The sequence below is a fragment of the Erpetoichthys calabaricus genome, chromosome 11, assembly GCF_900747795.2.
Source record: "Erpetoichthys calabaricus chromosome 11, fErpCal1.3, whole genome shotgun sequence".
NCBI lineage: Eukaryota > Metazoa > Chordata > Cladistia > Polypteriformes > Polypteridae > Erpetoichthys > Erpetoichthys calabaricus.
In genome coordinates this window covers 143,768,619-143,795,224 of record NC_041404.2, presented here as the reverse complement: position 1 = coordinate 143,795,224, position 26,606 = coordinate 143,768,619, and the positions used below count along the sequence as shown (strand labels likewise).

The 26,606-nt window shown below is 40.0% G+C and overlaps 3 protein-coding genes across 4 annotated transcripts in view; all 3 read left to right on the top strand.

The window, feature by feature from the left end:
• The first annotated feature begins 351 nt into the window (after positions 1–351).
• On the top strand, positions 352–3,000 carry LOC114661089 (parvalbumin alpha-like). Its single transcript, XM_028814212.2, has 5 exons — positions 352–489; positions 980–1,046; positions 1,328–1,460; positions 2,079–2,188; positions 2,696–3,000. The coding sequence occupies exons 2-5, from the start codon at positions 986–988 to the stop codon at positions 2,719–2,721; spliced, it is 330 nt and encodes a 109-aa protein (XP_028670045.1). The 5' UTR covers positions 352–489; positions 980–985; the 3' UTR covers positions 2,722–3,000.
• An 8,762-nt stretch (positions 3,001–11,762) lies between these two features.
• LOC114661088 (parvalbumin-2-like) lies at positions 11,763–13,617 on the top strand. Its single transcript, XM_028814211.2, has 5 exons — positions 11,763–11,921; positions 12,381–12,448; positions 12,614–12,746; positions 13,088–13,197; positions 13,355–13,617. The coding sequence occupies exons 2-5, from the start codon at positions 12,388–12,390 to the stop codon at positions 13,378–13,380; spliced, it is 330 nt and encodes a 109-aa protein (XP_028670044.1). The 5' UTR covers positions 11,763–11,921; positions 12,381–12,387; the 3' UTR covers positions 13,381–13,617.
• Positions 13,618–23,782: 10,165 nt separating this feature from the next.
• LOC114661087 (parvalbumin, thymic CPV3-like) overlaps positions 23,783–26,606 on the top strand; it is a 171,767-nt gene continuing 168,943 nt past the window's right edge. For both annotated transcript variants that reach the window (XR_007936221.1, XM_051933667.1), the window contains exons 1-2: positions 23,783–23,895; positions 25,146–25,213. Coding sequence is in view for 1 of the 2 variants with exons in the window: in XM_051933667.1 (XP_051789627.1) it covers positions 25,153–25,213 (61 nt within the window). In the remaining variant the exon portion in view is untranslated. The remainder of the gene's footprint in view (positions 23,896–25,145; positions 25,214–26,606) is intronic.

The window sequence follows — 26,606 nt, the reverse complement described above, 5'->3', positions numbered from 1 at the left end:
AATATAGACCGAGCCCCGCGTGCAAAAGTATTTTCATGTTAAGGAAAGTAACACAAAGTACATTCTGATTTTTCTTTTTTTCTTATGAATCCCTTTGCCGTCGTTTTACTTTTTTAACCCAATGTCAAAAGACCCCGGGGATTCTGAATTCTACAGCCATGAACAGTAGCCCTGGTGGCACTCTTCCAGGACTAAGCATGATGTGAAATGCTGAATATTATAACACGGTAATGTATTCAGACACTTCGCCTGCCAACATGTGCTTTAAGTGTATTCATTTATAAGGATAAATATAGACCTATTTGACTACTGGACACATTTTTTAGAAACGGATCCTATCCAGTGCGTATGATATCCATTACAGAGCACTCCCAATTTCTGTAAATGGCATGAGAGGTCCTATATAAGAAGCCCGTGGGGTCCGGCTGAGTGACTGCAGTTGCTCGATCAGCTTCCTTTGATTTTTCCCTAGCCTTCAGGAGAACTAAGGTGAGTGGAGAGGGAGTGAAAAAGCGACTCGGCGGCTGCGACCTTTCTCGTCGCTACTAGGATGAACTTCTAATCAACCTGAACCCACATCAGCACTGGAATAAAAAAAAATTGATTTAAAAAAAGTGTAAAAACTTAAAATGGAAGAGGGAGAAAAGCAGGAAAAACTGTTCACGGACTTTTAAAAATGTGCAGATTGATTCTGGATACGTATACGAAGATTCATTCAAATCCCGGATTGGAATTTATAGCACTTATTTGATAATTTGGTGCAAAGTGTGGGGGAAAAATAATCGTGTTGATCTGCAGGAATTTATTAATTTAGGCATTTGTATAATAATAATAATAATCAACATACATATTACATTTTTAAAAGCAAGCGTATTACCAATTTAGAAAGTGCCAACATATTTTTTAAACTCTGCATGCGATATGCTGATTAATATTCTATATATATCTAACCTCATATCTTATGTTTTCTTTCTTTCAGCTAAAAATGTCCTTCGCAGGTGTTCTCAAGGACGACGACATTAAAGCTGCTCTGCATGCATGCCAAGGTAAAAGTCGATTTATTGGGGCGACCGGCTTTACAGCACAAGTACCAATGTGAAATTAACACTTTAAAGTGCATATATGAAAAAAACTGTTACCATATATACTCTTCTAAAGGTTACTTTAGTATTATAAGAATTAATATACCATCATACTGATAAGGAAATCTTACATCTAATTTAAACTGTTACATTCGAATGGCGACTAAGAATTATTGTACGTAATCCGCTTTCAGATTGCCGCTTTAATTTTTGCTCACTGAATAATGGACATCTGTCTCTTATAGCACCTGACTCTTTCGACTACAAGACCTTCTTTGCCAAGGTTGGTCTGACCGGAAGGTCTGCAGAAGACGTGAAGAAAGCCTTTGCTGTCCTGGATCAGGACAAGAGCGGCTTCATTGAGGAAGATGAGCTGAAGTAAGAGACAATTAGATGATAATAAAGAAGACCTAAGAGCTGCTCTGTATACCATAGCAAGTAACTAACCCACCTTACACTGCTGTGAATGAAGGGTCTTAACGACCATTCACTTTTTTTTTAACTTTCTATAAAGTATACACTTTGTAGTCAATATATTTAATATTCCTTGTCTAGTAGTTAGAAGTGTAGTGTTTTATACAAGCTCTCCTAAATTAAGAATCGATAGTTGTGTCGCAACGACCTTTCAGTTCGCGTTGCCCTTCTTCAGCAGTTCACTCTTAAATACATATTTTAACATTTATTCACTCACATTGCATGCTGTTTTAGTGTACTTTGCACCTTACCGTTGCTTATTGAATTATTTAGACAGATAAACCGTTACATTTAATTGGCGCTTTACAGATGGCTGTCCAGCAAACATTAGTAAAGAAACTATAGATTAGACAATAGACGATGTGAAAAAATACAGAACGACATTAAAACAGGTGTAACTATTTAGACATTAAAATCTTTAAAATAACTTGAAGGAACAGTACAGCAGTTCTATCAGTCTTGCTGCTGAGTACAGTATTCTAATTATAGCGCCGTCCGCCCTCTTCTTCTTCTCCTCCCCAGACTGTTCCTGCAGAACTTCCAGTCCGGTGCAAGAGCTCTGACCGACAAGGAGACCAAGGCTTTCATGACCGCTGGGGATTCTGATGGTGACGGCAAAATCGGAGTTGACGGTAAGGAGGGAAAAAAGTTATTGTGGGAGATCGAAAATCGGAGCAACTGCTGCCTGATGCAATGCCATCTTTTTTTCTCCTATACATAGAGGGGTGATGGGAGGTCAGGAATTCAACTGCACATTTTACAGCAGCCTTGCTGGCGGCTTGCATTTCGCAGTCAGAGGCGTGTAAGTCAAGTCTAAGTGCACCAGAGTTCACCAGGCTCCCTTCACCCCGGCACAAAGCACCTGTTCCAGCGCAGTTCAGGGGCCATTACGACTGTCTTCCACTAGGGGGAGCGCCGAGTTCTGGCTCGTCTCTTAATTTGCCTTTGATTTCTATTCATGAATACTTTCATTTAAGTAACGATTTCGTTGTTACTTCGAGTATATGATTTTTGAATTTCTCTAGCTCAGCTCCTATTAACTCCCCCTGCATGCCCCCTATTGCCTATCCCAGTACAATGCGTCCATCCCCGTCCATTCTCGTTTAATAAAGTTTCTCTCTTCCTCTCTCTTTCCACAGAGTTCGCTGCCCTCGTTAAGGCATAAGTACCAGACCAAGTTCAACACCACTTCTCGCTTTCAAGGAACAATGAACAACTCTGTCCAAGATCTGCTTCTCGAATCGGGATTATAAATACCTTTTTATACATTTGCTTTAAAGAATGCCTGCAGAGAGTTCTCCCTTCGAAACATCTATCAGTCGGAACCCAAATGCAAATGCTGCTTGGCTGTAATTTATGCCTGACATACGAACTGTGCTAGAGTAAAATCTTTCATGCACTTTTTGGAAAGGAGGAGAAACAAAATAAATACAATTTTGGCATACACTGTCTTGAGGGTCTTTTTTTTCATGGATTAGTGTGGCTGGCGAATGGAAGAGTGTCTCCATTGTGCAAGTGTGAGAAAATGTTAATTCAGTTTTAATATTGCGCCGCTCAAATCATCTAAATAAAACATGATAATATAATGTATGTTTATCTAAAAATCAATCCATCTTAATCATAAGGTGATTTACAAAAAAAAACAAGTTAAAGTTGCAAAGCACTGTAAGAGAGAAAAGTAAACTACAATATAATCAATCAGCATTTATTTGACGCCGCACCCTTCACAAGGCGAGTTACACAAATCTTAAGGTGACAAAATCCATTCATTCATTCTTTTATTCATTCATATGGAGGCACTGTGGCGCAGTGCTTAGCTTCAACCTCACGGGCTCTGTACATTTTCCACGCTCTCATCACGGCTGCGTGGGTTTTGCTCCCTCACATTTTCCCAACGTCACGCACGCCTGTTTGATTGGAGGCTCTTGATTGGTTTCCTTGAGCTCAGTGTGGGCGTGTCCTCCTTCACCCTGGAATGCCGAGTGACGGCCTTGAACTCCAATGGTGCGGAGATGGGTACCTCGATCCCGCTACAAAGAACTGAATAAATGGGAGGGAAAATTGGTTAATTCGTTCATTCATTCAATCAATCAGTGCATCACTGAGTTGATTTCTAATGCAGTCGGTCCAATAAGGGTTTCATATTGCAAAAAAAAATGTGTCGGCTGTTGAGCCGGTAGCTATATTTGAAAAAGGGCTCAACGCTGACTCCATATTAAAGCGAGAGCATGCCTTCATATAGTCAAGCTATAGAAACGCACTCCGTCACGCTAATGGGATGTTGCCCTTTTCTGTTAGCGCTTTACTGCTGACATATGGATTTCGGCCGGTGTTTGAGTGGTGTCTCCCTATGGCCACCCGTTAAGTGTTTCTAAAAGTTACAGAAGGCTCTTCCTCCGGAGAGTGATGTCACCTTCTGAGACACGTTTCTCAGAAACGTTAACATGTTGATTGCAAGATGTCCAGGTGATTTAAGAGTGCGAGCACACGTGTAAATACGAATGATATCATGTCTGTATTACGCTAATGACGGAACCGAACGTTAACAGCACTGCGAACAGGGTGCTCGGGTTGCCGTGGTCGGCACCTCACCATGAACAAAAGAAGCACTCGAGACCCCTGAACTGAAACAACAAAGCCAATTCAGAGGCTTTGGAGTTCTGAACCGGTCATCGTTGAAGTTTATAGCTGAAAAAAATGTGCGCAGGAATTAGTGCAAACAAAAAAAAAAAGCTTCTGAATTCGATTCGCTCTTTAAGTTCAGGGTCAAGGAGCGCCAACACCAGAACATCGACCCCGCATACAAGTTGAAAAAAGATGGAGAGGAAGAAGTAGAAAGAGAAGGAATTAGGGCGTAATTCTGAATCGACTAATATATGCAATTGATTTACAACGTTCAACAATCTCGTACTGAGGCGTGGGGGCTGCGGATCGCTGGGGGGGGGGGGACTTTAGAAGCTTAAGCCCCTGATCTTTTCTTCGCTTTGTTATTTATTTACTCAGCTAGGCCTCAACAATAAAAGTGTATCCTCAAACTCGAAATTCCAAAGGGGAGCTCCCCATAACCGTTCTTCAGTGTTCTATACGCTCTTGAAACCCCACATCAAGACACATAGAAAGGGGGGAGGTGGGGATAAACTCCCTGACACGAGCAAAACTTGCACGAATATATGCTCTTGATTCAGTGAAGAGCGCTATACAGCGATGCACTGAAATGAACGGAATTTCCTTTATTTATTCTTCCTATAAAGTAACGGATCAATCAATTTACTGAAATGTAATGCCCCACTGCTACCTGCATGGAATTTGCATGCTCTCCCGGTGTCCACATGGGTTTCCTCCGGGTGCTCCACTTACCCCTTACAGTCCAAAAACAAGCGGGTCAGGTGGATTGGCATCTGATGTGTGTGCGTTTATGCTGCTATGGACTGGGATTGTTCCTGCTTTGCGTCCGGTGATTGATGGGTTAGGTTCCAGCTGCCCCGGGACACAATCTGGATAACAATTTAGAAAGATGGTTGGATTTTTTGTGACCTACAGATTATTTTTTAGCAAATAATTCTGAAATTGCTCTGAATATGCACAACTTTCAGCTATTATAACAGCACTTTGAGCTGCACTAAGTGAAAAGCGCTACACAAACACAAGCTGTAATTGAGGGAATTAAATTTACCTAATTTATTCTCCTACTAAAGCAATGTATATACAGTATATTATGGCGCCTTTCACTCTGCTTTATTTTACAAAACGACTTCCAAAGCAAACAATAATATAATGTAAATGCAACACAAACTTACAAAGCAACTATTTTATATAGTGCCTTTCACACAATTAAAGTGGAATACACGCAACAAAGGATAATAAGGAGGAATACAAGATCTCCTGTGAAAGACTGGCATTCTGTACCAGTTTGATTCTGCCAGGACAAACGCCACTCTCTGCGACCCTAAACGGGTCATAAATTAATAGATGGATGGGAATCACAGTAATCGGTTAATAAATTGATCAACCAAAAAAAAGCAAGAATGCAGCACTCTTAAATTTAAGGGTCCCTTAATGGCACTTTTCTGTGCTGCATGTGGTTCCAGAGCCATTGCTTGACAAAGGGATGCTTCATTCTGAGAATAGTTCTTTACGAATTTGTCATCATATTTATGGTTATTTATGGAGCCTGTTATCTAAATAAATAAAATATTCTTTCTGGAACCTTACTGTGGATGGTTTTATGGGATCCAAAAATGGCGTTTCTATGGGCAAGGCATCGCTCTGAAGAAACGCTTTGGCACCTTGATTTTGAAGAGCGTATAGTAACATGAGTAACATGAAATTTATCTTAAACATAATGTTAACGAGAAGCGTCACGAAGTGCTTTAAAAACAGCAGTAAACATCAATTTTAGAGCTAAACAATGGGGCGGCGGTGTGGCGCTGCTACCTCGCAGAAAGGGCCTGAAAGTTCACGTCCCAGAACCAGAGTTTGCATGTTCTCCTAGTGCCTGCGTGTTTCCTCCACTGCTCAAAGACATGCAGACTAGGGGAATTTGGCGACGCTAAATTTGTCTTAGTGTATGTTTGTCCTGCGACTGACTGGCGCCCTGTCTATAGGGTTTGTTCCTGACTTGCACCCTGTGCTAGCTGGGACCAGCTAAGCCCCTGACCCTGGGATGGAAGATGACATGACAAATTATTAGTAAGGGAACAAGAGGATCACCCTTCAGCTTTGAATTGCATTGAAAGGAGTTGGGATTGTTTTAATTCAAACAAGATGATCGCTCGCTCTTATATATATTGTACAGAAAGCGCACACAAAGAAAAGAAGGCATAAGCAAAAAAGAAAGAATGCAGCAAATCACAAAGTTCAGGAAAGTAACCAAGAATACGAAACAATACAAGATACTCAATCCAGAATTCAATCACGCATCTGCCACCCGGACATTCTGATTGCGCGCCTAGCGATCCATGACGGCAACGGATCTTTCCACTAACCCGCGCTCGTTTAAACGATTGTATATCCGCGAGTCGAAATAACCAAAGAGGGACCCAATGAACCAGGATCCCTATTTTGATAGCAAACAGAAACATAAACAGGCATCAGAAACCAGTGCCCCATTGTGTCAATACGTTAAGATGGCCTGGCGGTGAACGAGCAAGTGTTGAAGCACTGCATTGTTAAAAGGATGACCGGCTTTCTGTTAAGGAGCTAAGTCACTCAGGGGTCTATGGGGCTCTTAATTCGGCCTTGCAATCAAGCAAACCTTGAGGAAATGATAAGATTTTGTTGAGACTGGGAAGAGTAAGATATATGTCCACTGTTCGTTTAACACATTAATTAAAAATTGCAAGTATCTACCATTAAGCTTCCTAGCGGTAAACAAAGAACTGTACGTCGATCACAAAGTTGACAAGCCACCTTTAATCAAATTTGGAAAAACAGAACTCTACCGCCACCGTGTGGCCATAAAAATGACGCACTTCTCATTCAAGAGAAAAGCCAAGCAAAATGACACCTTTTATTGGCTAACTAAAAAGATCACAATATGCAAGCTTTCGAGGCAACTCGGGCCCCTTCAGGGGTATATTGTATATTGTAATCTTTTTAGTTAGCCAATAAAAGGTGTCATTTTGCTTGGCTTTTCTCTACATTCATAATGGCTAACACGGTACAACACCCTAGTATTCAAGTTAATTCTTAGTTTGCCGTCTTTAGGTTTCCGTGGATGAAGTCAGGTGATTTTATGCTGCAGAGATTTAAACATTATCTGTCTTAAATCCGATAGCAACGAATAGGTGACTCTTTGTAGTCCAGTTACATTCCGACCTTTTTCGTGTATTTGGATACAACGAAAGATTTTGTGATCAGTTTTCTACAGAAATGCTTTGTTAGGTATAGCAGGGACATGCCATACTCACAAAGCTTCATTTCTAAATGACTATCAGTAGTCACTCGCCTTTGAATATATAGTTATCGCAAATCATGATGCGTTTTAATGGTAACCTTTATTCTACTATCTGGTTATTGAATTATACGCTGATATCTAGAAGACCTGAATAAAGCAATCACACTCTGGCGTATGTGCACACGTCTCCTTCATCCATTCACAGAATTCCGTCCTTGGCGGGATGCTGCTTTTGAACTGGGTCCACGTTCTGATTTTGGAAAAAGGAAGTTTCATACTCACATCACACCAAACATTCCGGGTCAGATAGGAGCAAACCGCAAGCCATCACGCGCTAGAGTGTCTTGATCCATCCATAACATATTAAGTTCTAGAAGAAGATTTAAAGCTGCACAGAATCCGTATGAATGCAAGAATGATACAAAATCAAGTTCAGCTCTATATAAAGAGAATAATACACAAGGCGAGCAGTTCATAAAAGTCATGCTTTGCTTCAAGTTTCAGATATTAAAAAGATAAACTGACAACCGACCTTTTTAAAAAGAAACCGGGGACTGAACTCGAAAGTCAGTCGGAACGCGTGGATCCGAACATGAGCACAGTGTTCTCCGCGCGTTCAGTGATTTGTTCATTTGATTGCTGCCGTCCAGTCGTGTGGGAAATGTGGACTTTTGTTTATCGAGGTGCTCCTGGTCCTGGACTAACAAACACACTTTTAAAAAGAAAGGTGCCAAAGTGGTTCATCACAGCGATGCTATCCAGGAACGGTTTTGAGTTCCCAAAAGAAACAAAAGATGGTTCAAGAAATAAATTTCATTCAGATCTGCAAGAACCATAAATAATCGTGAACTGACGATGAGAAATTTCTGATATACCAGTGGGTTCCTGGTTTTAAAAGAACTCTTACTGCATACAATCACAGAGCCCGACTTTGTATTGTTATGGGTAGCCAAATGTTAAAGATTTCAGTCTTGTCCTTCTCAAAGCCCACCTACCCAATTTCATATAGGCAAAGAACCCTTCGCGGAATGAAATGGAACCTCACAACCCAGCACAGTGCGATTTTAGACCCAGTACAGGTGGACTGTCAGCTGTAAACTGAACGAGTGGAAGTAACTTGTCCAGTTTTAGAATGGCATTTACCAAATTTGCCCTCCAGTGCGCCAGGGAGATATAAAAAATGAAAGCATTGATATAATATCCAGCTCACCAAGACAAGCAATTTTAAAATAAAGCATAGTTTTCTGTTTCACGATCGGGGATTCCGTTAAAGGTTTACACGGCAATTCAATGCAGGACACACCCACCCTTACGAGCGAAAGGGACGGAAATATTGTTTTCTAAGGAATAACACAAGCACAGGGAAAACAGCACAGACTGCACATAGATTCGAAACAGTAGACTACCTCAGGTCCACGGAGGTACCAGGAGCAGCTCGATTTAAAATGCTTCAGGTGTCTCGCGTATTTCTATACCGCGTCCAAATATGAACCGTCTAACAAGTCTGCATTGTCGTCATGTATGTGAGTGAATAAGTGTGTCGCGTTATGACAACCCTGTATAAGGTTTGCTCCTGGGATGCAGTAAAGCTCTGGATCACTATCCATCCATCCATTTTCCAACCCGCTGAATCCGAACACAGGGTCACGGGGGTCTGCTGGAGCCAATCCCAGCCAACACAGGGCACAAGGCAGGAACCAATCCTGGGCAGGGTGCCAACCCACCGCAGGACACACACAAACACACCCACACACCAAGCACACACCAGGGCCAATTTAGAATCGCCAATCCACCCAACCTGTATGTCTTTGGACTGTGGGAGGAAACCGGAGTGCCCGGGAGAACATGCAAACTCCACGCAGGGAGGACCCGGGAAGCGAACCCAGGTCCCCAGGTCTCCCAACTGCGAGACAGCAGCGCTACCCACTGCGCCACCGTGCCGCCTGGATCACTATTAAAAATGGAAAAAAAATGTCAGAGGAAACGGATGGATAGCAATATACATTTTATATCCTGAGCAGGATTGCAGTGAAGCTGCATGGAGCCTATAGCCCATAAGCATAGGGCGCAAAGCAGGAAGAACACTGCTGTACAAGAGTACTGTCACTCAGCCCTCAGATGCCGAGGTGCATTTTCTGTTGGACTTTTTGGTTAATACCACTACTTGTATATTAGATTCCACATTGCCAAAATTAAATTCAAACGACCTTTTAGTGGGTCTTGCGTCCTGGCCCGACACCAGCCCTCTAGCCGGAATGACAATTTAACACTTTTAGTCACTCCGTTTCACATCGTTAAATATAATGGCTATAATTCACTTAATTATGCACCTCTGGGATGTGAAAAGGAAGGGGACCTGCGGGGAAACACTCAAATCAACATAAAAGAACAGTTACCATATTCCCCAGAAATAAGAATAAATAAATAAATAATTTCAATGTACCATGACGTACTGAATGTGTGTGTACGCTCCTAAAAATAAAGTTGTCAAAGTGGTTCTTCAGAGCGATCTACCGCGAACAATTTTTGGCTCCATAAAGAACTATCTGTAAAGGTTCCAGAAAGAACCTTTATTTATTCAGATGTATAACAGGCTCTATAAGGAACCATTAATAGATGTTAACAGATAATGTGAAATAGCACTGGGTTCCTGATTTTAAAGGACTCCCGTTGCACACAATCACACAGGCTGAGTGGGTTTTCTGGATCTGTTGGTATCCTGCTAGGTAACCTCCTTAAAGATTTGTTTGTCCACAGATTATGAACCCTTTCAAAGCCCATAGGGCTAATTTCATAAGCAGAGAACTCTTCACACAATGTTCTTTGTCCAGCAAATGCTCTTTAAAGAACCCCACAAACCAGTAAAGTGCCATTACAGAGCCTGGATTCTTAAGAGTGTAAACAGATGTTTTCCGTATATTTTGTATGTTTGCCAATAGCGATTTTCTAATAAGGCGATGTCAGGTCCATGACACTGATCGATTTTTATTGCAGATGCTGATAGATAGATAGATAGATAGATAGATAGATAGATAGATAGATAGATAGATAGATAGATAGATAGATAGATAATCACCGCTTTCTGTTTCCCCACGCACATGCTTTGTTATTTATGTTGCTTTATGAAATGTGGCTATACGAGGGTCGTCTTAGGCTTAATTGATTTCAAGTTTACATTACCCATCAGAGAAAGTCTCACCTTCTCGAAGGAAACGTCCTGTAAAGCATGGATTCTATGACTACTTGCCTGCTGGAAAACTGTCAAAAGAGGAATATCCACAGTGTCCAACAGCGCGGAGCTGCAGTGATGGCTGGCGCACGTCCATAGCGGAGAGCACACTGACGCCTGTTGCTCCTCAATCCTAAAGTGTGATGGCGTCAGATTCACCAGACAGCATTGTCAACTACAAAACAGATCTAGTTTTATCGTTACTTCTCAATCATTTTAGCTCGATGTCTTGTTAGAGCAGCATGGTTGCGCAGCGGTTAGCCCTATAGTGTCTCATCGCCCCAGCAGACTGCATTAACATGAATTCCCTTGTGGACTTTGTACGTTCTTTCAGAATCTGCTTGCTTTTCTCTTTCTGGGTAGCTCGGCTTTCACCCCAAAGACACAGGTGTTATGTTGACTGATCCAGCATGAGACCGTGCTTGAATATGGTCTGCGATAAAGGCTACTGGAGACCCGTCGAGGGTCCCGGCTTTTCACTGCTCTAAATTTGGATTAAGTGGGTGCAAGAAATTGAATAGCGAGGGCAGGTTACGAGCTCTACTCGAGTTTTAAAATAAGACACAAACTATCATCCATGATTATAGCCATCAATTTTGTTAAATTGTATATGACGATATAACTATTGTACAATAAAAGTTCAAACAAATCCAGCAGACTTTGATCCTTAAAGGCAGTGCACTTTAAGCATTTTTCTGCACAACAAATAAACCTCCATTAGAAGATCTAAAAAGAAGTAATCTTTGAAGGATTTAAAACAACCCATACAAATTTTCCCAGTACACGTGCAGCAGATGTACACACAATTAACAAAATGTACAGATATGGTGTCGCAGAAATGAAGTCCCCTGTGGTAATCCCAGTCCTAGTTTTTCGCTCTGTGTATTCATTGGGCTGTTTTCTGTTCTCGGACGTTTAACCAAAAGGAAAAATGAAAACTGAAGCCAGATTTTTTTTCTCCAATCAGCAACGAGTATTCTTAGCAACACAAAATACTGCGAGCTTTTGCTAACACGCGCCTTTTATGCATCTTCATTTATGAAGACAAAAATAGCCGCTGCTGTCTGCTGGGCACATTTTTCAAAGCAACCCTACAGCAAATGGTATCCGTTACATTAAGCCTCGGATTCCAGCCGCTGGTAAATGTATATAAGGACTCGGAGATGCTCCTCTCATTCACACCAGTCGCTCGTCCCTCTTCTGAAATATCCATCCCTCCTGCCTCTTGAGAAAACGCGAGGTGAGTTGAAGCGCCATGACCAAGGAGATGTGCGAAAGCAAAACTTAACGGAGGACCTTGCAAGACCGTTATCGGACATGAGCACCACTACTGGCTCTGGGATTACCTTCGACTTGGGACTTTTTGATTTATTGAAATTTCACGATTTCAGGACTTCAGCGAATTGGATTTGTTTGATAAAGGGGCAACCTTATGGAGAAAGAACCAGTGGCTTTACAATGGGGGTAGTTAGCTATGGTACCATCTACATCGAAAAAGAAAGACCGAACTACAATGCCGGGGAAACTTTAATGTCCACTGAAGACTGTTTGCCTGGGGGGAGAGGGGGGCGTGGGAGTTTATAGGAAATGCGCTACAAAGTAAAACCCGACGGGGGACGTGAGCTCAAGAGCGCAGCTCTAACGGTTGCTAGCCTTGCTTTCATGGTGTCTTAACGTGCGCTTTTTTGCTTTCTTGCAGTTTAAAAATGGCCTTCTCAGGTTTGCTTAAGGATGAAGACATTAAGGCAGCTCTGGAAGCTTGCAAAGGTACAAGACACTACAACTACTCAGCCCACCACTTCTATCTCCCGTCCCAGGGAGGCGCACTAGAGGAGGTGGCGGTGGTGATCATCGAGTTACAAAAATCTACTCGTGCATGTCAGCGCTAAAGTCCATTTTCTCCACTTTAGCTAACCGTTATTTCTTCCACAGCTCCCGACTCTTTCAACTACAAGAACTTCTTTGCCAAGGTTGGTCTGACCGGCAGGTCTGCAGATGACGTGAAAAAGGCCTTCGCCGTCCTGGATCAGGACAAGAGCGGCTTCATTGAGGAAGATGAGCTCAAGTAAGCAAGGGTCTTCTTAAAAACAGTTTCGAGATGTTCAACATGCTGGAACAGCCAAACGATAACAAAAAATTAAATTTGATTTCTCACGTATAATCACACACAGTAGAGACATGCTTATTGCTATACGGCATTAAAAGGGACAAACCAAACTCTACAAACATCATATGCAATGGCAGCAGTATTTGTGCCTTTTATTACTATCGTAAAAATATATAGAAAAAGAGGTTTAATATAAGCATGACTATGATTCGGGGACCGACTGTTCGCTCACAATGTAACAATTACTCGCAAACTCTTTGCATTTTTTACATCTCAACCCCCATACACCTTTATTTTAGGCTGTTCCTGCAGAACTTCTGCTCCGGTGCCAGAGCTCTGACTGATGCAGAGACCAAAACCTTCCTCGCTGCCGGTGACACTGATGGAGACGGCAAAATCGGAGTTGATGGTAAGAAGCTTCTGCTTCCAAATACAGCATCAAGTGTTCGAAAATGAAAGAAAATTAGCATAAAGTTGTCAACTTTGTCGGGTGGGCATACAAAAAAGGCACGAAATGCCTTCTAGTGGTCCAAATATCTAACTTTTCCCTATTTGTCTCATTCCAGAGTTCGCCAGCCTTGTCAAGGCATGAAGAGTCCACCTCATCTCATCTTTGACCATCTCTCACCTCGCTACGCTTTTTATACCCAGAAAAACGCCTGCAGGCTGTTCTTTCGTTGACAGCATTATGTGAAAGTAATCCTTGTAAATGTTGTTCACACGTGTCTCATGTTAATTATTAATCGTGCTTACTGTAAAATATAAAATGCACTTTTCAGAAAAGGCGACGGGATAAATGACACAATAATAAAGATTCTTTTGGGATACAGATTGTTGTGGTTGGCATTCTTGGAGGGGGGTCTCGCCTTATTTCTGGCTTTCTTTTCATTAAGACAATTGGTATTCTGTCCTATAAGAGTCCATTGGTTTCAGCTGGCTGAACTGATATCTAACAATTAGTAAATCCTCTTCTGGTGTAAAGCATGTCATAATTGGTAATCATTATTCAAATGGATATAAACATGGTTATAAACAGCAGCAACAATAAATAATAACAACAACAACAATAACAGCAATAACAAAAATAATAATAATAACAATAACAACAACAACAAGAAGAATACTAATAACCCAATGAAATATAGAGAGTTTGAGATCGAAGTCAGACGCATGTGGAACACGAGGACAAGTGCGGTTCCAGTAATCGTAGGTTCACTGGGAACCATCAACACCAGTTTTAAAGAACAGTTGGACAAACTCCCATGCGGGTCATTGCTAAAAAGTCAAGAAGATCTCACTCCTAAGCACGGCCCGCATTCTTAGAGCAGTCTTCAGCTGAACAACAAGCTGCGTTCAAAGCCTGAGAGGCCTGGTGGACTCCTGGCGAACGTATCAGGGTGGTGATAATAATAATAATAATAATGTCGGGCACGTGGGCGCAGTGGTAGCAGGGTTTACGTCCCGGGTGCGCCATGGACTTTGCATGTTCTCCTCATGTCTGCTTGGGTTTCCTCCAACAGTCCAAAGACATGCAGGCATTAGATGAACTGGCATTGCTAAATATTCTCGTGCGCGCGCGCGTTCTTGTGCGCGTAAGTGTGCGTGTGTGAACTCTACAAAGAACTAACGCCCTGCTCAGGGGTTGAAATTGCAAATGTGATTCCAATCTTCAAGAAGGGAGACAATGTTAATTCTGGTAATTACACACCAATAATAAGTCTTCGCTTCTGTGTCATTCAAAATTATCCATCCATCCATTTTCCAACTTGCTGAATCCGAACACAGGGTCACGGGGTTCCGCTGGAGCCAATCCCAGCCAACACAGAGCACAAGGCAGGAACCAATCCCGGGCAGGGTGCCAACCCACCGCAGGACACGTGCAAAATTATGAAAAGTATAATTAAGAAATACATTAGAAAAGTACATGGATGAAAATAAACGACAGAAGACATGGGTTTATGAGAGAAAGATCTCGCCAAAGCAATCTTTTAGTTTTTTTTTAACAGACAACTGCAATAGTTAACAAGAGTAAAGCATAACTTGACTTCGAGTTTCAAAAAGCATTTGACTCAGTTGTTCCATGCACACCGGGGATTAATTCTGAAACTAGAAGCTGAAGGCATCAGTGGCTGCGTGCAAAACTGGATCTCATGTTTTTTAACTGGCAGAAGACAGAGAGTACAGATAAGAGGAGAACGGGGTCGTCAGTGGAGTCCCTCAGACAGTGGCAGTGGCAGAGACTTGTACAGGGACAGGGGCAAAACTCTTGGGCATGCACATACTGGACATTTAATTAAAGCCTATACTAAAACAACTTCATAGACTATAATAAAATTATATTCATATATCTGGTCATTCAGGTCATTGTAGTAGCCAGTCTTTGAAATGAACATAACGAGCTAATGCAAAAATATTGAAATGAAACGAATCAATCTTAATTATCGAGCCATCAAAAGGAAATATTTTTTCTTGAAAACCTAAAAGCTTGTCTCTAAGAATGCATGAGCTTATAAAGCAAATTGTTACAAACCCTAATACTATGCAAAGAAAATAACGTTTGTTTCACTTTTATATCTTTTTTAAGCTGCACGTATAACATAATTTTCCTCGTAGACAACACTTTGAATAAGTCAAAAACTTTAAATTGATCTTTGACGAGGTCTTTCTCAGTGGATAGTACGAGGAGGTCAGAAAGCATCTCCTCACCACACCTATTGGGCAGTTTTGATTTCAGAAGTTTTAGCTCTGAAAATGAGCGCTCGACTGAGGCTGTCGTGACAGGCAACGCTAACGTATAGTTTGATCATTCAAACAGGGAAAAACAGTATCCTCCTCATTCTGCTTTAAGGCTGTTAGCAGGGTTTTCCATCACTCTTGGATAAGACAAATGAAGAGTGGAACACTCTGAGCTCAGCCTGCAGTCGTTCCTCATCCATACTGCAAAAATCACCATCTTTTTGGACCATCTAGATGACTTCATGCACTGTAAAAAAATTCAGTAAATTTAACGGTAAAAATACTGTAAATGGTGAAAGTAAAAGACCTTTTCTGGAAAAAAAGAAAGTTACCTTATGTTCTACTGAAAATTACCTGTATATCTTAAACAATATATTTTATTATTTTTTACAGCCAAGTTCTGTAAAATCGATATTTTTCTACCTTCAAAATATGCTAAATACCGTTTACCTGATGCATTACAATTACACTGAAAATAACTGTTAATTTTACAGTGTAAAACTGTTAAATAGCGAAGGTAAACAACCGTAAACTGTAAAACGGTAAAGCGCAGTTTCAGTAAAACCGAAGTTACAATATTTGCATAAGGACACGCCCCATTTTACAATATTGTTCCTGGTGAACCGCATATCTTTGAATAATAGGGAAAAAACTTTTTAGCACAGTTAGCAGATATATTTTTCCCTGCGTGCTGAAGGTTTTTTGAGGTTATGGAAGCTGATTTATGGTTGGTTGTATTCGATAAGCTGGCACACCTGTAGGACACCATACACCACAAAAGCAAACTTTTTTTCCCCACCAGACAATGTAGCCTAGTTTCCTTAAACATTGAATTATTTTCAATGTGTACAATTAAATGGTATTGACCAGACTTTGTGTGTGTGTGTGTGTGTGTGTGTGTGTGTGTGTGTGTGTGTGTGTGTGTGTGTGTGTGTGTGTGTGTGTGTGTGCGCGCGCGCGCGCTCAAAGCTAGGACATTGAAAAGAAAAATTAAATATAAGTGAAAAAGGGACAGGCAAAATAGTGTTTGTTCTAAGTAATGGAATTTAGACAAAAAAAAAATCTGTCATGAGGGGGATTTGATGGCATGACTGTAAGAGTTACTTCTGTTTATCATCATTTCAGCTTTTTGCTGAGAAGATTACTGACAGCTGGCCTTTCCACTTGTAGTCTTACTCATAAAGAGCACTGGCAACCTCCCACTCCCAAAGGTTCAAGCTGCGCTTCCACTCAAAGTTGTTTTCAGGGTGATGGTGAATATAATACAATACAATTTATTTTTGTATAGCCTAAAATCACACAAGAAGTGCCACAATGGGCTTTAACATGCCCTGCCTTTTGACAGCCCCCAGCCTTGACCCTCTAAGAAGACAAGGAAAAACTCCCAAAACTAAAAAAAAAAAAAAACCTTGTAGGGAAAAAAAATGGAAGAAACCTTGGGAAAGGCAGTTTAAAGAGAGACCCCTTTCCAAGTAGGCTGGGCATGCAGTGGGTGTCAAAAAAAGGGCGGTAAATACAATACACAGAATAGAACACAAGTCATCGTCAAGAATCATTTCTGATTCCTAAATGAGCCATCATGAAGGTTCCAAAGGACCTGTATTTATTTTGATCCACAAAGATTCCATAAATCTACCATGCATAGATGATAACAGATTTCTGAAACTCCCTTGGCCTCCTGAAATGACTCTTGCTACAATAAGTTCACGTTTTCTTGGCCTATACAGTGCATTAAGATTTATGTTTTGTTCACATATTAGGGGATTTTTAAAGCCAACTTAGAATAAAGTGATTCTTTGTCAAGCAGGCTCTTCGAGAACCACACGACTCGATAAGATGCCATCTGCAGCGCCATTATTTGTAAGAGTGATGTGTGCATGGATATTTTCGATGGTAAAGCACAGATTCTTGTGAAAACCTTACCCGCCTTTCACATATTTCACAAATGTGTTGTTGATGTACTAACAATAAAAGTGTACCATTACCAATTTAGAGTTTTTGTATACATAACACTGAAAAAGGTATACCATTGATGTTGTTCATTCAATGTAAATTTTCTCTTTCAAGCAACTTAAGATTAGTCATTTAGTGTTGTAGCTTGAAATATTTGGTTTCAGATCTCAATCAAAGTAAAAAAAATTGGTTGTACCAAAGTATGTTATGGTGGAGGGATAAACATAAAAATCCTATTTCTTTTAACCTAATATTTTAGGTTGTTCGTGTGCTGTGTGTGAGGGGCCGTTTGTATACCGTTTGTATATTCTTCCGGTAAAAGTTTCCAGCGTGCTGGCTTTCCAACTGCCAAAAAAGAAGAACACTTTCCTGAGTGGAGTGGACGTGGCCATACAGGTCTGGTCATTTTCAGCAGCAGACTTTTATAAAGGAGGATTTCCAGTAAGTAACCCTATTTCTGAACTATTAATTTTAAGTATAAGAACTCGTAATAAAACATACCTTCAAGAAAGTTGTAGAAACATTTAATAATTTTTTGTTTTATATTTATGATTTACACTGCAAAATGCTTGTGTATTTGCACTAGATTTTTAAATGAATGTAAAAAGTACAACATTGGAATGTGTTATGTTCATAATGTTTCTAATAGCATAAAAACAGGTTGCGACCAACAGACCATTTTAAATTGTAACAACTTAAAAAAACAGATTTACTTCAGTATAAAACAAGTGAATTGCACTCAATCACACTAAATAATAATAAATGATTTTCCTCAACTTAAAAATTGTGGGTTCAATAAGATAAAAAGACTTATATTGGTTCAGATTGAAAATATTAAGTGTGAATCATTACCTTAATTATTTTAAGTTGAATGGAGGTTATACTTTTTTCAGTGACGCCTTATATAGAAGAAAGTAGGAATTCGTATTTTAAAATGACCTATGCACCCAGATTGTGCGTGTGTATGTTTTAAGTGCCGGCACTGATCTGAGAAAAAGACCTATAGACGATTGTCACATCTCACAGAGATTTTTGAATTCTACCAAAACACCACAGATGTTTTTTTTTTTCTTCAGGTGTCCTAAATTCTGCTAAATAAATCATAACCTCATAAGAAATTAATATTACTGCTGAAACTAAAACTCAAATGTCATAAGGAAGTCCGAAGTTCTCAGACACACTAAAAGGTGCCAAAGCGGATGTAACGCCACAGGGGAATCATTTTTGATTCCCAAATGAACCATCCACGAGAAAATTTCAGAATAACGGGTTTACGCATGTAGATCGGTAACTGACTAATAAGAAACCATGAACAGATGATCTTGTGTAACATCCCGATGGGTTCCCGATTTTAGAATGACTTTTGCTGCACACAAAGGCTGACTTCAAATTTTCTTGATCTGTTCAGGTGCGGTTTAGTCAGGGCCGGATTTTCCTATAGGCTAACTAGGCTTCAGCCTAGGGCCTCAAGATCAAGAGGGGCCTACATTCAAATTGTTAGCAAAATTAAAATGACACTATTCTAAAAACAGTGAATACTAAAACACTGAACCGAAAATAAGGAGAAATTCTACGCATATGACTAATAAACAAACATAAAAATGTATTGGTTAAGATCAACGCGTATTACGTATTTTATTATCTCTCATGTAATTTACAAACTTAAAAATGGAAGGTGAAAGGGCCTCATAAGTGGAATAGCCTAGGGCCTCTTTTCATATAAATCCGGCCCTGGGTTTAGTATACGTTTGAGATGTCTATTCTGTCCTTTTCAATGCCAAAAGAAGCAACTTTATATGCAAAGAGCCCTTTGCACTGTGAAACGCAGAGGCATAGCCGTGGGATTCGGGTAGGACGTTCGACCCACCCCAGACTGCAAGCGGTGCAAAAACTAACACATAATAATAGTGTTCGTGAAATACCCTTTATGTTTGATTAAAAATTCCAAACAAAACCGTTAAGCATACACGAAGACAAAATACATTGCTGTGTCAATCAGCTTCTTTACTCAGGGTAGTTCTTCAAAATGGGGCGAAAGGAGCGAGGAAGAAAAAGGAAACAATCGTCCCAGAATAGAACACAAAATAATGCTTTCATCTGCACGTTTCGTGTTCTGCAATGCATTACAAATAAATCGCCATTTAATCAGTCAGTCCCATTGGATTGCAAAGAGTCTTGAACACCTATATCATCTGCGAATATTTTGCTGTTTAAGCTACTGCTGTAACTTCGTAGTCGAAAAAAAAGGTTGTGTTCCTTGCGATTCAGAAAGAACATCACGGACTATTCGAGTCTTGCGGGTATTGAATTACATGGTAATCTCGAATTGCCAGGATCGGAAGAAACGCCTACAATGCCAAAATGAAATCAATTAAAATGTCAATTTGAAATTATATCACATGAAAAAGTGCAATGATAAATAAGTCACTCAATTTAGAAAAAATGCAAATATGCACGTAAAGACTGACTGATCGGTAAACGAGAAAACCTACGTTCATGTTTTCTTCATCTGTTGCGTATCCTTAGCCCACTATTAAATTATTTCAGTTATTATTGAAATGTTTTGTGTAACAGAAGCAACGCTCAGCGACCACCAAACACATCACCTATACCGCTATTTGGGAAAGCCAATACATGGTTTCAACTGCTGTGTTACAAGACAATATACCAAAGAGTTGCACAAAAAAAACATGAAATGCCGGTTCTTCTTTTGTTCATAATCAGCACTGCGGTAGCTTATGTGCTTAACTGCAGGATCCGCGAGTCAACTCCGCAGCTGTTACCGAGAGAAGAGGTCATTAATTAGATTGAAAATATGTATAGATTAGGCTTTTGAATAGCAAAGAATAGCCTGAGAAAACTTATTATAAATATATATCTAATAGGGTTATTTATTTAGATGTTTTAAACTGCACATTGACATGGAATGGTATCGTTTATAAGGTATAAAATAAGCTTAACTATTTTAACCTTCAGCCAAGATGGATGGAAACATTAGCCTGATTAATTTGCATTGATTGTTGTCTACTTTTATTGGATCCAGTTATATCGGCTAATGACGGTTATAATGTCAGCTACAGTAGGTAACATCGTAATTACAATACAATACAGTTTATTTTTGTATAGCCCAAAATCACACAGGAAGTACCACAATGGGTTTTAACAGGCCCTGCCTCTTGACAGCCCCCCAGCCTTGACTCTAAGAAGACAAGGAAAAACTCCCCCTCCCCCCCCCCCAAAAAAAAAACTTTGTAGGAAAAGATGGAAGAAACCTTGGGAAAGGCAGTTTAAAGAGAGACCCCTTTCCAGGTAGGTTGGGCCTGCTGTGGGTGTCAATTGTTGTAATTAAACTACAACAATGTCTGCTTTTGGGTAAGTGTGAATTAGGTATAAGGGATCGATTATATTCTGTGTCATCTGCTGTTTAGCTGCTCAGACTTTTCTAGCACCTGCATAGTCCTGTTTCAGTTCAGATATCCCTATGTGGGCAACCGGAAAAGCTCCACGGTTAACGCATTCGCCGCCAGTAACCGGGCTGACAAAGTGACATTCTGTCTCGCATTCAGACTTATATCTCGACAGCCTCTACGTTTCAAAGATGAACTTGCATTAGCCGATATCATTGCGTGTGGCATTTAGTTCTCTCCACTGTGCGATGAGACTTTTTATAATAATGACAAGGATGACGTTGACGCGAAGTCTTAGCGCGCCGCACTTGTCAGTCTGAGCCGTTAGTGCAACAACAACATGAAACTCTTTCTCCGCACTTTATAGAGCTAGTACATATATGAGCGTGTCCCTAGCTGATTCAATATGGTGCAGTTTTTTATGTTCCAATAGGTGACGATCCCGTATTACAATGGACGAGTGAAGACCATTATCAAGAAGCAACACACGAAACGGTCACGCTGTATTAATAGGCATGGGATTCATTTGGCGCTGCTTCATCAAGTGTGAAGCGCGGTCACATTGACCGGATTGAATTAACGCATTTAAGGATTAAAACAGGTAATCGCAGAAATTTTTAACGCATTGATCGCACACGTTAATGGCGATTAATCGTGGCCTCCAAAAATTAAATCTTGCAATAAAACTGTAAAATAGAGCACGATATTTGATAATATATACAAAAGTTCTAAAATGGCATATTATTGGGTTGCTTGGTTCTTCACAGAAGCAAAGAACCGCGAAGGCTTCTTTGCTAGTTGTTTATTAGGGCTTTGTAAAGTTTCCTAATATGTGGAAAAATAAGAAATCGTTAATGTCTATAGGCAAGCAATTATTATTACTGTTGTCATCATAAAACACCACGTTATTTCTGCTTTACAAAAATACGATAAATTGCGATTAATATGCAGTTATTTGATCTGTCGCAATTATTTTTTTTAATTGAACAAGCAGCCCTAATTTGTGTATTTGAATGATACATAATAACATTGGTCCAATTTTGTTTTGACACTTACTTGATGCTGTTTTAAGAATCAGAATGAGAGCCAAAGCTATGCACTTAATATAAAAAATATGTCACTTTTGTAATAGTATGATGTTGTATTTAACTTTTTCACAAGAAACTCTTAAGTCACATAAATTGGAAATTAACACAATTGGAAGCTAATTAAACAAAAAGTATTTTTAGAAAAAAGACTCCACCAGGGCTCTGGTCACGCCTATTTTTATTTATTTTTTTATTTTTGTAAAGCAATAGTTCTACAAGGAACCACACCACCCAGTAAAGTGCTATTTTTACCAGCACACTATCTGAAATCTGCCATTTCATTCAGAGTTCTTTGCTTATAAACTTGGTTTTTTCCGATTTGAAAAACTTCCTAATATTCAGAAAAAACAAATATTTAATGTTTGGTATTCTAGCGGGACACTAACAGTTTAAGAAACGTGGGCGTTAGCCTGTGTTACTGGAAGTATGCAACAAGAATCCTTTTGAAATCCGTTGGTATTTCACAAATCTGTTACCATTATGTATTGTAAGAAGTCTGTTACGGTTAAATTGTCTTTCTGGAACCTTCATGTGGGATGGTTCCTTTGGAAACCAAAAAATTGTCCCCTTATGGAATCGCTCTGAAGAACCGCAATGGAACCTTTATTTAGATGAAAAGTTACATTGCCCGTGCAATTAAGATATTGTTTTATGTATTCGTTAACGTAATTATTACAGTGCAATCATTGGCTCAACAGATACTATATGTGGATGTGCACGTTTCGCTAAGAGACATAATAAAATGAGTAACAAGCCATACTGTGAACAATGTGTCTTTCTCACTTGTAACCTTCATGAGTTTTTTATCAGGGCGCAGACAACACCTGATGAACGGAAAAAAGAGCTGTTTACGTAATCCAATGTTCGTATTAAACCGACGTATATGGACGTTTATATAACTTCTGCCCGCTTTTATAACACTATGAAAAGGAAGGCACGGCTCATTAACCAAACTCTGGAAGAAAACGATCACCTAACAAAATCCGTATTTGTGTGCGCTCTTATTGCACTGATGTAAAAATATTGTTATATAGTTATTGTTAGTGATATTCTGCTTTTCTATAATGGGTTTACATTTTGTTACGAATGTATTGGGTAGCTGATGTTTGACACCATGCTCCGTTTCTAGAATGATTTCAATACATCCAATAATTACCCTAAAGAATAAACATTTACATTAATATTTTTAAAGCTTGACCTTCTAAATCATTAACATTGGTCCAAGAAGGAAGACGCTCGCACAAACAAACTTGTTATTTATTGCCGTTGTCTGAATAGGTCCATTAATGTACTTCGTATCCCTTGATAGTCTCCCTAATAATTTTAGTGAATTAAGATTTCACCTTGATACATATTGTTGAATGTTTCCACGCTTAATTAATTGTATTAAATCGTTATGCATACATGTGGTCAGTCTTTCTAGTAAGTGAATGAAGTCGATAAACGTGTATCGCAACAATGCAATGCCTTACTTAGATAAAGAGGTTTCGTAGCTCGAGGTGAAAAAGGATGGTCTCAATTCAAAAATTTGAACTTGTTGATTGGCAGCTCTGTTAAGAAGCAACACGGCGTGCTCTTTGAAGCGGCGCTGAAATAAAGCCCACATACTTGATACAGTTATTAAGAGGACTGATTATAAAGAGTCCAGACACGTGATGCGGGTCTATTACCTAGTAATCGCTCGGCAGGCCGAAGTCTTTACAGTTCCGCAGCAGCATAAATACTTCAGGTAATGAGTCGAATGAGAAACGCGATACCGCTCCTCAGGCTGGCATTTGATACGCCGCGAGGTAATTCAAGGCTCGTCTATTGTGCCGCCGAGCTGAACCTATATAACCCGACGCTGGGAGAGCTCGGCACCACAGCAGCCTGCTCGAGAACCCATTCGTTTTCTTTACCGGTGCAGTGAAGGCTCCCTGTCAGGTAAGTGTCGTCAGGAGCTGTCCCGTCGCTGTCTACCTCTTTGGTGCTGAAATTAATGCCATGCTTAGCTCTTTTTACCCAGAAGGCTTACTCTGTTATACGATGTCACCTAAACAGGTAAATTACCAGATCAATGGGAGCATCTGTGCAAACCAAAGAGGCTGCATTGGAATTAGCTGCATCATCTTATGAATATTAGATTTTTTCGTGTTAATAGCAATTTTAGTTCTGTTATTAGTATCAGATGCTTTATTATTTGAATAAATGGGAAAACTATTTAAAATTTTTGTTGCATATAATAGATTGAGTATTGTTCATTGTGTTTGTAACAGTGATGAAACTCTTCCTGCTCTTCCAAACTTTGCATACGAAGTATCAGTTGTCAGCAGATACTATACTTCAAAAATATGGTTCTAGGGTGTCGGGCACCACCATACCCGAGAGAGAGTCAAGAGCTGTAAAACACTGATGCCCACCACAGCATATCCTTCAACTCATTAGTTGACAAAACCCGCTTTTTGTTTATGGGCACCTAGATACATCCCGGTGTAATATCTTGAAATTAACACGATCTTTGTTTAGAGCACTAATACCAAAATAGGTTAGACAAGACATCAACAGAGTGGCTGATGGGCGCGAAGGACCTAAGAGCTGGTAAAATCTGTAGGGGATTACTTCTGAATACTTGCAAGAGTTAAGATGGAGCAGCGCAGACCTAAATGCCATTTTAGCTGCTTTCTTGTTATTTTACCAGCAGCAACGTTTTTGATAGCAATTAAAGATTTTATAACAATGGCAGCAGTAAACTAGCTTAATGCAGTTAATATCTGCATTGTGTGTCTTTGTCCAATTTTAAAAATGCAGAACACAAGAACATTTGTCTTGAAAGAACATTGTGTTTGACTCTTTACTAGGCTGAAAGCCACACTTGTCTGATTGAATATCCAGCTCCATTTAGTTGAGGGATCAGAGGCACCTTGATGCTTCAGGGCTGGTATTTTAATAGCAGTAGCAGAACACTCTCTCTGTTTTGACTCTGGTGATGCGCAGTGCAACTAAAGACTGTCGCTGCTAGTTTTCCATGTTTGGAGGAGGACAAAACCAAATATAATGTAGTGTTTAAATTCAGGTCAGAACCCAGCAAGAAAGGAATCCAAGTGGTCTCTGCTAGCCCAGCTGCCTTTACTATCTTCATACACTTCATCATCTCACAGAAATAATTCATTAATAACTTGTTTCTTCTTTTACAGCACTAAAATGTCCCTTACATCTATCCTGTGTCCCGATGACATCGCCAATGCCCTGAAGGACTGCCAAGGTACAGGAAAAAGATTTAATTTATACAATTAATTAGCATAACTGCATCTGACAGAACTTAAAAAATATGTTTTCAAGGAAAATGTCTGTGCCAAGGAAAAAAACAATACAGTACTATGTGTGTATGTGTCAGCATGTGTGCACAGGTAAAAGGTGTCTCATAAGGATCTGCACTGGCAATTAGAAGGTTGCCAGTTTGAATCCCGTAAATGCCAATAGGGACTCTGCTCTGTTGGGCCCTTGAGCAAGGCCCTTAACCTACAATTGCTGAGCGCTTTGAGTAGTGAGAAAAGCGCTATATAAATGCAAAGAGTTATTATTAATATTATTATTAACCATGCAGGATACCTTTTGATGACTTTGCCGCAACAGCACATATTGGCATTTTTACTCTTTTCTCATTATATACTTATATGCATAGAAAATTCATCCATCATCCATTATCCAACCCGCTATATCCTAACTACAGGGTCTGCTGGATCCAATCCCAGCCAGCACAGGGCGCAAGGCAGGAAACAAACCCTGGGCAGGGCGCCAGCCCACCGCAGGGCACACACACACACACACACACACACACACTAGAGACAATTTAGGATCACCAATGCACCTAACCTGCATGTCTTTGGACTGTGGGAAGAAACCGGAGCACCAGGAGGAAACCCACGCAGACACGAGGAGAACATGCAAACTCCACGTAGGGAGGAACCGGGAAGCGAACCTAACTGTGAGGCAGCAGCGCTACCCACTGCGCCACCGTGCTGCCCTAGAAAATACATATAACATAAATATGCAGTTACATCTACATATGCACACTTACAGACATGCACTGTACATTTGCAGACAGGCATGAGCATTCACATGTATGCAGACAAACACAGACACAAGTGGTTTTATAGATATACATATATACACACACACACATATATTCATATTGTATGGGGAAAAAAATCTTGATTCCAAATATATCTTCTTAATCTCCAGTTCAGTATGGTAATACTACACAAAGGTTCTCAAACTTCAGCAAGTACATAAGAAACTTATTTAACAAAGATATCTAAGGAACATATCATACAAGAAGTTAGTCCTGTACTGCAATCACAGATATGCTAACAGTTCTTTTGTTCAGACAAAGCTTTTATAGAATTGAATATGCAAGAGCATCTTTAGCATGTAGTTGATCGCATACAAATCTTAGGCAAGCACATGTCCCTAAAAGGCAAAGAAGGATGAGCTGAACCTTAATAATGGAATGTATTCATGGTGCTAAGAATCAATATATCAGAGGCCGCTATCTAATAAAGCACCAGCATACTCTAAAGCAGATTGACAAAAGTCACTTTAAGACAAGTTTGTTTATTTGGTACTTTTATGGCATTATTTCAAGGATAAGCTGC